This window comes from Typopeltis vanoorti, chromosome 25 (genome assembly GCF_054136105.1).
Source record: "Typopeltis vanoorti isolate ZY-2024b chromosome 25, IOZ_Tvanoo_1.0, whole genome shotgun sequence".
Classification (NCBI taxonomy): domain Eukaryota; kingdom Metazoa; phylum Arthropoda; class Arachnida; order Uropygi; family Thelyphonidae; genus Typopeltis; species Typopeltis vanoorti.
In genome coordinates this window covers 72,853,990-72,866,995 of record NC_143573.1, presented here as the reverse complement: position 1 = coordinate 72,866,995, position 13,006 = coordinate 72,853,990, and the positions used below count along the sequence as shown (strand labels likewise).

Sequence of the window (13,006 nt, the reverse complement as noted above, 5' to 3'; positions counted from 1 at the left end):
CTAGTATCGCTTGCTCTTTAAAGTGAAACCCATGAGTTCGAAACTCGCTGTCGCACTGAACGTTTTTCGGTGGTAGATGATTTTTAACACTCGGTGGGACACCGTCATAACTTTTGAAACTTTGCTAGTGGGACTGACATAAAAATATGAACATATCCAATAGTGTATTATGTTGGTAAATTGCGTATGTTCTTTGGCCGATGGATCCATTTTGTAGTGTGGTAAAGTTGCTGGAAGAAAAAAAAAAATCACGTATGACTTACCTGAAATTTTCTTATAATCATCTCGTTCCAGATGGGATTCGAACCCTGGCCTTTTCCACTAGAGAACATTATCGTGTAGATGGAAAGAATGAGCTAAAGTCCCATATTTGGAGATGTTCTGATTTTTTTTTTATTATTTTTTTTGGGGGGGTGTTTGCAACCGAGAGTCAATCGGGGTGGTTTCATTTGCAAATACAGGGATTATTCTTCCCGAGAGATTTCAGTCCTCTTCTATTCTTAAAAAAAAAATAGAATTAACGAAATAAGATAAGGCCATCTTATCTATTTCCTTGATTCAGTACTGACCAAAATAAATCACAATTTGGTGGCTATGGCTGCAAGATTTCCCCCAGGTATATTCTGGTTTCATAAACGAATAATTCAGTATTATAGTGACAATTAATTATTTAGAAATGAATTTCATCGCAATATTTTTTTCTTTTGGTTTGAGCGTCTAATATGAACTTGCCAATTTCAACGAGATTCTTTGTTCAAATATATATATATATATATATATATATATATATATATATATTTTTTTTTTTTTTTTGTATGGATACCAATTTGTAGTAACGATTGCCCTTTAGAAGCAAATTGTTTTAGCACACCAGTTTATATTATGCATTAGTTATATAATTCGTTATAATTTTAAGTTAATGATTGTTTCACGTAATTCTCTTGGCAATAATTCATCAGACAACATCATATAAAGTTGCTTATTTGTCTATGAAAAAAGAAATAAAGAGGACCAATGAAAATACAGGAAATCTACAGTTTTAATTTTGTATACAGCTGTTCTTTACATAAGCACATTGCGACTATCTGTAATCATGTTAATTTATATACATTTTTTTTTTTTTTTTTTTTGGTATTTCATGTATTGCCTAAACTGTTTAAATATATTAGCTAGGCTAGAGCAGAGCAAAAGAAACCAAACAAAACAAATAAAACGAGCTAGGAGCTAATTAACGTTGACTAGAGCCAAGCGGCATGACTATAGACTCTGAGATGTTTAACAATGAAAAAAATTACAACTTTCACAGTTAGTGTTGAATAACCCGTTTCACACGTGCACTCTCAGACGTCACCGGTTTTTGATGAACTCGCGCTAATCGTCCAAATGGAGTTCGTCACGTGACAAACGCTACAGTTGCATATAACTTATCGTGCAGCTGATTTCAGCTAACAAACAAATATAGAAATGAACTGCATTTTTTTTTTTCTTTGCTTAATTCAAATCCGGCATTTGTCTTTTTGTCCCGTAAAGTTTAGGACACAGTTTTATTGGCAAACTTTCTTGAAACACAACACTACAAAAAAAGTCTTTGTATCACTACACCTGATATGTGTCCATGCCACTAGGTGGCAATGAGTACAGCACACAGTGAGAAATTCTGTGGCTATTGAGCACCCCTTATCTGCCATAGAGTCATCGACTTGGCAAAGAAATCCTGAAATAGGAGTTTTTTTTTTTTTTTTTTCCATTCTCCATTCTTATGGAGACAAATTGAGAGAAGTCATTTTACAATTAAGGATGTTAACTACGGAAATTCTGGTTTGTATATGTACACACACCCACACTTCAAGAAGTCGTGTGGGGTGGCTTTAGTTGTCACTTTCCCTCGAATACTGAATCCGCGCTTCCGTAACCGCTTGAGCGATCATCAGGTCCGGGACCTAAATTCTGGGTCTGCCTTTTGATGAGGGAAATGCTGTTGACGGTGTAAGGGAGATTGGCGAAGACCATACGTTCTTCGTAGTCGTATTCACACAGGATCTTGTTTTCGTGTAGATAGAATCGATCGCCCACGCAAAACCTAGAAATAAAAAAAAAAAAACAATAAAACATGCTCAGCTTCCTCTTATGAGTTTCTTGTTACTAATTGGTGACTCAATTCTATAAGCTATGATTCATTGAAAAGAAAGCGTGAGACACACTTAGCCATTATAATGTCACACTTTCTTCTATGAACGTAGTAAGCAACTTCTAGATAAATAAAAATTCTTGTGAACCAACACATTCATTTAATTTTACAAGAATACCAAATCCCAAAACGAAATTATTTTGAACAATCGAAATTTGATCACAATTGTTCCTTTTTTTTAACAATGAGAAAAATGGTTCACGTGTTTTTGAGAGTTGGTGATTCATTAATAATATAAGCACGTTTCCATTGTTAACTACAACAATGACTACATACCAGCTGTAATGGCTATAATTCCTCAGTGTCTCACTTACCGAATAAGAAACTTAGGAAAAATATATTTAATATCTTTAGATGATTTAAATAAATAATATCGTTTAAGGAGATCAAAGAAGTGAGGTCCTATGATCGGTCTAAATTGCATTCAAATCATTTATCGTATTGGTATTGTATAAATATCGCAAATGTCTTTCTGCCTCTGCTCACGTTTCTCCACTTCGGTTATTAACAGTAATTTATTTGTTCAACTGACTCAGCAGAAGGTTTTAATATCTTTCCTATTTTTTTCTGCTTTCGTTCTGGTCGGAACAATGTTGGCAGGTAACCGGAGAAGTTTTGCATCCCAACTTAAACAGTCAATGTAACTGCATCTCAGAGACAGTTTGAGAATTAGCATTAAAAGCCCATTTCTTATATTACAGCCGTCTTATGGCATTGGAAAACAATGAAGAAGGCGCCAGTCACTTGTGCTATTTGCAATGCAGATTTCAGAGGGTTGATATGGGCTACCAGAAGGATAAGACTTTGTAGCCATCCAAGCTATTGGTGTAATTATTTATAAGATACTTCAACCTCATTCTTTATCACCTGTCCAATCAACTCGCCGTTCCCCTCTTCTCTCTGTCTAGTAATGCTATTCAATAGTGAAGTTTAGCATTTGCGAATATGATTACACTCATCTTGCGTCATATTTCAAGCAGCTGACGTCACAATACAGCTTTGAACATGTCCTGTTTCATCCATCATGTTGTTTTTTTCTTTGGGTGATGCGTTTTACTTCAATGGTTAACGACATCCAGAGCGTGTGAATGTATAAAAAGTGAGCCTTTTAAAATATCCCTTAAATTAGGAAAAAATAATCTATTTGAGCATATTAAGTAATAAATATAATTCTTGAGCTAATAAAATAATTAAATTTTGAATTTGATTTTTTTCGATCGACATAAAGGAATATGTTAATACGACTTGGATAGATAGAAATTAATTTTAAAATATTGAACTAGTTTCTTAAGGGTGTTGTGACGTGGAAGTAAGACGATGCTTAGGAGCAGAAAGTTTGGGGGGCGAAAAATCGTATCTCAGCAATTAAAAACACCGATTTTACACACGAGCTCGCGCCCGCACAGTTTTTTTGAATTTAGGGTTGGCACAACAGTGCTTGCCTAGGAATGGCATATACGTGTTCTAAGAACGGTCCTGACGATCCCTATTGTGAAAGGTTTTCGGTTACAAAATCCATCTTTTGAGACAAATCTTAGAGCAAATTTTATAACTCACAAATGAGATTTCTCCCCCCTCTCCCCTAGTAAAAATTTTTATTTGTAAGCTTTCTATTATAGTACAAAATGTTGAACAATCCTATGTGTAACCTAAGAGCAACAGCTCATCCAGGTTACGATATGCATAAAGTTACAAAAATTTAAGTAATGCATTTTCATTATATACACATATGTACATTCATATAATATACATATTATTATAATATAATTACACAATAAAATCGCAGGAGACATGCTAATATGTACAGAGAAAGTTGCATAACAATTAATTAGGAACAAAATAAAACCAAGCAGTTAAACAGTATTTACATTTTTACGTTTTGCACATGAGACTGGATCTTTGAATACAAACATGCTAAAAACCAATAATTTATACAATTATTTTGAACACAGCTTCCTCATTTCTGTGGGAAAATAAATACTCTTTGATTCGAGTTTTGTGTTAGTTTCATTTCTTATTGTTAAAGGTAGTGTTGAATACTTTTGGCGCTAAATAAGTATAATATTTGTGTATTGCTTCTTTATTTGCTTTTGGAACTATATATTTTAGGCCCTTATGTCTACTAAGGAAAGCCTCTTTTTTTGATATTTACGTATTCGTTGTCGTTTTTTTTTTTTTATGAATAATAGTACCCTATAGACGTATAAATATCTAAGGGGTAGTATGTTTAGTATGGTGTATTTATTACACATTGCAGTATCCTTATATTTGTTTCTAGTTACGATTTTAATTACTTTATGCTGAGTCGAGACTAAAGGTTTCAACTTAGTGCGATAGATTCCTCCCCAACTTAATATACCACATTGTAGAGTGCTTTGAATCCAGCAGAATATGATATTTTTAGCATATTTAAATTAAGAATCTGTTTAGGTAGTAAAGTCTGTTTAACATAATCCTTACTTTATTTAACCTGGAAATAATTGAAACTGGAAACCGCATATTACCGATGTAATATGCGGTTTCCAGCTTAAACTACTATCAATTTATAATCCAAAGTAAGTTATTACACTGACTTTTTCTATTTTCTCGCAGTTGCGATTTGAATTTGTCCTGCAATTCCAATCATGCAAAATTAATTGTGCAGTGAAGTTCATTTTTCCAGTTGTATTTCTCAAGTTAAAATTTACATATTTAGTTTTTGAGACATTCAGACTGAGTTTGTTTGACTGGAACCAATTTGTTACTTTCAAAGGATCAGCATTCACGATGGTTTTCATTTGTTCGGCTGTGTCTGTATAGAAAACTAGTACGGTATCATCTGCAAAAGTATTTATTTTACTGTTTAGTTTAAGATTGCAGAAGTCATTGATATAAATATTAAATAAAATTGGTCCCAAGACAGATCCTTGTAGTACACCGCAGTCTACTGTTTTGGAGCTGCTGTTGCTTATTTTTACAATTTGTAATCTGGCATTTAAGTAATTTTTGAACCAGTTTAGGGCAGTACTTCGCATTCCAATGACTTCTCATTTTTTTTTTTTATTAAAATTTCATGTGATACAGAGTTTTGCATGCACCTTTCAGATTTTGAATCATTAAAACATATAAAAAAGACGCCACGTACTCCTAAACAGGCCACTCGCTTTGATTAGATGTTGACTCATCATTTAATCCCACTTTCTTTCCATCTTTTAGGGTTGAAATATCTCAAAGAAAATACATTTTTGTTTACTTGCAAAATGAATTACTTCATTCTTTAAGGCTATTTTAATGAAATTTTCCGAGGCACTTGAAGCAGCGCACGTCTCTAAATATTACAATAACACCATAAACCACTTATGTTCAAGGTCACGGTCATTGCTATTAAGGGGGGAAAAATACCGGAAGTGACGCACACAATTTATAGGGGATGAACGGTAATTGCACAGGAAGTAATCTTTAATACTAATAACGTTCTTAGATTATTCCTTCTTGGTGACGCAATAAAATATAATTTTACGTGATCCATTCCTGGTCGTTCTGATCGCCCATCATTCAACTTTCAGTAACTTAAATTCCTTGGCTTAAAGAATGAGAAAAGTGCACTAAAACAATTTTTGTTATAGAACGAAATTAAAAATTGAGTTCTACTTGAGGTGCTTTCGACAAATCAAAATCTAGAAAAGCCCTGAAAACAGAGAGCGATGATGCAATAAACTCAAGTGTTGCATTCCTATATATATATATATATATATATATATATATATATATCCTATATGCGATAATTCTATTTATTAAAACAGTATCTAAATATCCAGTCCGATATCAGAGTAGTCCAAACAGTTACTATCAACTCAAATTGATAACCAAAGAGTGTTGGATCTTCGCATGCATCGAAATGTCTTGAAAACTTAATGCAGTGTCACGTTTCATTCTTGTCTATGGAATAATATTTTAAAATTAGATTATAGCCCATCAAAATGACAGACAAAATAGTGTAGCTGGAAAAAGTATGAACATAAACTTCGTTTCTTGACTTTATTGATTGATTTTAAGGATAGAAGGAATCCGTTAAACGTATTGGAATTCTCTACACGTCGTAAATTTAGTAATTTCTTATATGAACAATTTTAATAATAAAAAAAGGTGTATTTATAAAACTATTTATTTAACTTAGAATTTCTTTAATAAAAGTTACTTTTATAATTTATATTTAATCATTATTTATTTCCAATTATATTTAAAACATTTATTACATAAATTTAATATTATTTTAGTTTTATAGAACATTTTATGATTTGTCAAAAACGATCTCTTGTTAATACGTATTATCCTGTGGTTTCGTCCACTTTGGCCGAATAGAAATTAACTCCTCTTTTCAACTTGGAAATTTGAATCTCACAGCAGGCACGGATGATTGCAGATGTCTTTAGATGCTTTTCATTGTTCAATATAAGAACTCAATGCTGCTTATTGAAGGCCTGAAGTGGCTTGAAAAAATTTTTTGACTCTAGCGCATTTCTTCATTATTTAAGCATTGCTAAGCAATGACATTAAATTTATGTAATAAATGTATTAAATATAATAGGAAATAATAATTATTAAATACCAAATATAAGAATAACTTTTATTAATGAAATTCTAAGTTAAATGAATAGTTTTATAAATGCACCTTTTTTATTATTAAAATTGTTCTTATAAGAAATGACAAAATTTACAACATGTAGGTTGATACGAAATCTGGATTCATTTAATCCAATACCCTTGGAGGGTAATGAATGGCAATGCTGTAGCCAATGAAGTTCTAACTGAGGCTCGGCTATTGCTGTTACCCTCCTGCCATGATTAGAGCTTTAATTGCTCAATAACACCTTATCCCTACACTGTCCTCTATAGATAACGGGGAAGATGAAAAGCATTCTTGCTTCGCCCCTTTAAGCCAGTCCTTATAAGGAATAACATGTAGGTTGAATCGACCGTGAGATGCGGTGATTTATAACCCTTGGAGGGTAATAGATGGCAATGCTGTACCCAAAGAAGGTCTGAGGCTCGGCTATTGCTGTTACTCTCTTGCCATGATCAGAGCTTTTATAGCTCAATAACACGTTATCCCTACACTGTCCTCTACAGATAACTTGCTTCGCCCCTTTAAGCCAGTCCTTATAAGGATATATAAGGACGACATGTAGCGAATTCCAGTAGGTTTTATGGATTCCCTACGTCCTTCAACTTAAGAAGCGAAGTCTATGTTCATTTATGTAATAAATGTCTAATATAATAGGAAATAATAATTATTAAATATAAATTATAAGAATAACTTTTATTAAAGAAATTGTAATTTATATAAATACACTTTTATTATTAAAATTGTTTAGATAAGAAATGACTAAATTTACGACATGTAGAGAATCTCAGCAGGTTTTATGGATTACCTACGTCCTTGAAATTAAATGTACTACAATAATACACCCTTTCGTGGCTGGGATATATTTGATATATTAATATATAATTCAATATTCCATGCTTAATGCATTCACACAGCGAAGATGATATTTTCTTTTATACTTTTATGATATTTTAATATTATATTTAATTTGTTTTATAATAAAGCTCCGTCTACAACGTGAAAGGAATTAGTGTTAGCGTGTATATATATATATATATATATATATATATATAAGATCCTCTTCTCTTTCTCTCATTTCAAAAAAAAGAGGAGGAAGCTACCCAAGGGGATAATTTTCCCTTATTTCAAATATAGAAAGTACGTGCCAAACCCAAAGAAATCACTTCATCTGACACGTTTTGGGAGGGGGGGGAAATCGCTTTCACATGAGTTGATGATCACCTTTATTATTTAAACACATAAATGGGACCAATTTAACCTTTATCTATTTGCACTGCAGTTCACGAACTTTGATAGGCTTTGCAATTGCGCATTCGTGGATTACAGCTAATTAACTGTGCGAAGTAATTCTATTTGATATCTGTTGTTTAACTGCCCTCTCGGGTCGTTAGATGACAAAAGATACTTTCTCCTCGTCTTAAGTAACATAATTAACTTAAATGCATTTCGATAATTTAAATTTCATCCCTAGGTAAACGGAAGAACTTATCACAAGCGTTTTTCAGTGCTGCTGGGGGGAAAAAAATGCTCGAAGATTATTTCTACGTAAACAGTTTTAACGGAAAAAAAAAAAAAACAGTCGCTTCTTCCCATGTGCATTTGTAATGCGTACTGCTGTTAGAATTCTGTTGCTACAGCAGTAGATGATTTCTGAAAAAAAAAAAGTGATTTTTTTCCCCCCAAGATTTTTTTTCAACCACTTCGTTTTTCTCTTATAAACAAACAGCCGTTTTAAAAATGCATAACTGTGAGATGAAAGTAGAATTTGTATGATTGGAGTATGCAAACACGAAGTGTGGAATACTTAGTGAGAATGACTTTTTCGTGCTGCAAAAAAATCTGCATGTCAAACTATTTTAAAGCTTCAGCTATAACAGTGAACATAAGCATTCCTCGTTGAAGCAATGGAGGTAGGAAAAACTTACGTTTAGCACTAAGTAATCGCTTACAGCATAGGAGGCCATGCAAAATATCTTTTAAACCTCAGTACATAATGGTTTAAGAAAGTATGGCATATTTTTATTTATCAAATGACCAGTAATTAAATGTAAAAGACAGTAGCATCATCAAGAGGATTTTAAATGGCTTGGAGTCCTTCCTACAGCATAGCATTAAGACCCTGCTGCAGAGGCGTAACTAGGGGGGGGGGAATCCTCCCCAGGCGGAACTTTGAACCTTTTTGAACTTTTGCAGTTAATTCTAAAATACAGTCTTGAGAATTCAGTTCCAACTATTGTAATACTACTGCGAATTTTCCTCACAACTGCTATAAGTGTTGCTAGTTGTGAGAGGAGTTTTTCTAAACAAAACTGATTAAGAATTACCTACATTACTATGAAATAGACTTCGCCAATGTCACCGACGATTTTGCTAACAGAAAAGCAAAAAAAAATAACATTTTAGAATGTTGAAATTAAAGTTTTACTTCAAAAATAAACATAGTGTTTTAATTTATTTCCCTATACAATCATTTTGACTTTTTGTAGTATTTTTGGTGTGTATTGAGAGGGGCGACAATAGCTGTAGCTCTAGCTACACTGCCCTGCTGAGAAATGAGAGTCCGCGCAGTTAGCCTAGTGGCTATGCGCTTCGCAACTATATGCCTGGGGAAGGAGGGTCCTAGGTTCGATTCCCGTCGACGATGTGAGGAGTTTAAGGATCTTCCTCAGTCATAGCCAAGTTAGCCGGTCTTGGGTGTGGTCAGTAGGGCTTATTCCGCCAGTTAATCTGAGGTTTTTCATCTCACAAGCAGACAAACCGGCCCTTGAACACACACGGATTACAGTCATAAATATCGCCCTTAGGGGATGCAGCAGAGGAGTGGCGAACCGGCTGCATTAATATGCCAGTAACCCCTCATTAGGAGGGGACTCAACCCGTCCTAGGACGTACGAGAGAGATAGGAGAAATGAGAAGAGGGGGGGGGGGGAGAAGCGCATTTTAATAAAGGCGACACTGTAAAGAATGGTTGGCAGGGTAGAAATCTTGTGACCCTTCATGCTTATTGTTGGGATGGCATTATTTGAAAGAATGATATTCCTGGGGAGAGAGTGAACCATATCCCGTACATCTTCCATCTTTGAAGAACTTTGAGAACTGGAATGACGATCGTATACATTTTTTTTTATGTTGTTCCCACCCACGAAAGGTTATTTGCAAAATAGTACATTTTGTACCTTGGGCGGACTAGGAATATTTTTTCTATTTTTTAAAGCCACTTCAGGTCTCCAGTAAGCAGGGAGGTGGTCTCACGGCAGGCAATAAAATTCATTCCTCACCTAAAGACAATCACAAACATTCATGCCCACAGCGGGATTCGAACCCGCATATGTTGGAGAGCGAGTACGCCAATCCGGCTGATTTAAAGGTTTTCTTCTTACTCCACCAACAGCGCTCATTTTGGACAGAGCGAATAAAAATTAAAAAAAAAAAAAAAAAAGAGATTACGATGACTAAAATAGTAGGATATTCGCAAGAGTTCAAGTGGGGTGTCAGCTAGGACATAACCTCCGTAAAGCTTCTAGTTAGTTCTGCGTTGTGTAACATCACCGAGCCTATCAAAAGTGTTCGTTATTAATGCGGACAGACTGCAAACGTCTGTGCTCTGTAAGTTGCTTGTTCTGCTCTCGGTCGCCCAGACAATACGGTCGGATGTAGGCAAACACACTTCAAGGAGGGTAAACAAACAAACTCCGTAATTAATGGTGGACGGTCGTGAAACGCGACTAATTGCCTGCTTAAAATTCCGGGTCATAATAGTTCGTGTCCCGTCTAATTAACCTTCATTAGGCCTAACAAGAGGGTCTCTATGTGCCCGGCCGTCGAAGATGTTGTCCGACTTGCCCCAATACACTTCTACATATAATACATCCTTGGTGAGCTCATTAAGCCTAATTAGGCTTAACAGGCTCCCGTTCGAAGGCTGATTGCCTGGCCATCGCCTGTTTAACCCTCCTGCTTCCAAGCTATAACTCTTCATGAAGCTGCTGATTAGACCTAATTGGAAGTATCTAACAGACTGGCCGGGAAGTGGAAAATTCTCCTTTCATGAAACACAGACGCGTTTGTACGCGAACACACACACACACACACACACACACACACACACACACACACACACACACACACACACACACACACACACACACACACACACACACACACACACACACACAATCTCTGGGATTCGGGATAATTAGACCTAAAGGGTTTCATCGTTCGACGCGAATCTCACTACCGCCAATTGACTACGAGTGGTGTTTGTCAGTGATCACGCTAGAATTGCATGAATACCGTCCGTGCATCCCGACCACACTAATGACTATTGCCCTGGTGTCGTTTATAGAAGGTAATTACCGTTAGCCGAGGGAGTACCAGTAGGACCTCTTAATTGTGTCTTGCAGTTCGAAGTCTCATTTGTGTGTCTGGTTTGCAACGGCGAATTGAAGAGCTTTGAGGTTAGTGGCGGCCTCTTCGTCGGGGGGCCCTTTTTTGCGTGTCCAAGTGGCGATGCGCTGAAAATTTGCAGATTTTAAGAACGGTTATTAGTGGAACGGATTAATTGGGAGGTGCCTACCCGATGGTTGGAATAAGCATTCAGTTTTATATTAGCACCTCTGCTCGTTTGGGTGCGCGGTAGACTAATTGGAACCTCCTCGTAACCGCATGTGCGTTAGCAGTTTGCCAGTAACTGCAAATTGATACTTGCTAATTGGATTCAAACTCAACCAACAAGTTTTCTGGGTTTCATTAATATAAAACAGAACTCTCCCCCCCCCCAAAAAAAAAAAGTATTTCCAGTTGATCTTGGCACCTGCTTTCGTTCCCTGATTTGCATTTTTATAAAAATGCATCCTGAAATTCTTTTACTAAATCTGACTGAACATTTTAAAAAAGTGGACGGATTTTACTGGAATTTGAATTATTCCTAAAATTTCCTATCATTACAGTTTGTTTTAACTCGGACTATTGTAGGGGAAACATTCGATTTAAAAAAATAAAAAAAAGTCGAAATCTTACAAATGACTAAATGAAATGTGTTGACAGTACTTTTTTCCCGACGGTCGATGAATTTTATCGCCGGTGTGACTCATCACCGGGCGGTTTGCTGTTTGTATCAGTGCTTGGTCCCTAGAGTAGAATTTTAAGACAGCCCTACATAAAACAAATGCTATATAGTCCCAACTTTCTTGGGGGTGAGATTCACAAGGGAAAACATTCTGTGTTTGTGCGAGGGGGGAAAACCTAAGAAGAAAGAAATAAGGTAGGGATAGTTTTCTTGAGCAGCTAGATATTTCAAGGAAATATTATTAGAGAGAGATTAACAGCTAACCGGATTGTCTTCTTGTGAACAGTACCACGCATTCTCAAGGAGGTTTTTGTGCACGACGCCAAATATGGGAGCAATAATTTAAACATCTGTGGATTTGGGAATTGCATGCTGTCAAAAGCTTCAGGTGAAAGTAGTCTTCTTGAGATGGGAAAGGATAAGCCTTTTTTTGGTGGCTAAGGATGTGTTTGTGCCAAGACTACAGGTGGTAAGCCAGCGAAGAAGAGGAATCTGACTTGTCTGCACATCCGGGTAAGGAAAGGGCAAGCGAGGGGAGATCTTTCTTGCTAGAAAGAAGACAGAGCTATATAGTTAGAGTAGCATTAAAGTTTTTAAATTCCCACACACTGGATTGCAGAACCCGTAGCATTAGTTGGAGTGGAGAGTGGTAAAAAGAGAAAGTATCCATTCATATTATTTTTCAAGACAGTACTTATTTTGGGAACGAGGTTGTCCTAATACTATTGGAAAACGGCAGAATCGTTGATTAAGGCTATTTTGAAGTTGGAATTGTAGTTTGGTTTGTCAGATGTATAGGAGGAAGGATGTACTGTCAATGAAATCGAAATGGCATTTGAGGTCAGCGAGAGATGCCCATTTATGTGTATATGACACGACATGGTAAAGGACCAGAAGAAAACTTGCATCCCGATTATAAAGTGTGAAAGTGGACCATATCCTAGTGGCTTGCGAAGGTCGGTCTCTGTTAAGATTAGACTAAATGTCTTGCGAAGGTCGGTCTCTGTTAAGATTAGACTAAATGTCTTGCGAAGGTCGGTCTCTGTTAAGATTAGACTAAATGTCTTGCGAAGGTCGGTCTCTGTTAAGATTAGACTAAATGTCTTGCGAAGGTCGGTCTCTGTTAAGATTAGACTAAATGTCT

General features: G+C 35.8%; 1 protein-coding gene across 4 annotated transcripts in view; it reads right to left on the bottom strand.

The window, feature by feature from the left end:
* Positions 1-1,023: 1,023 nt before the first annotated feature.
* The window catches only part of LOC150092847 (LIM domain only protein 3-like), a 212,168-nt gene continuing 200,185 nt past the window's right edge, over positions 1,024-13,006 (bottom strand). For all 4 annotated transcript variants that reach the window (XM_090414552.1, XM_090414554.1, XM_090414553.1 and 1 more), the window contains exon 5: positions 1,024-2,080. In XM_090414552.1, the coding sequence (XP_090270678.1) occupies positions 1,876-2,080 (205 nt within the window). In that variant the 3' untranslated portion in view covers positions 1,024-1,875. The remainder of the gene's footprint in view (positions 2,081-13,006) is intronic.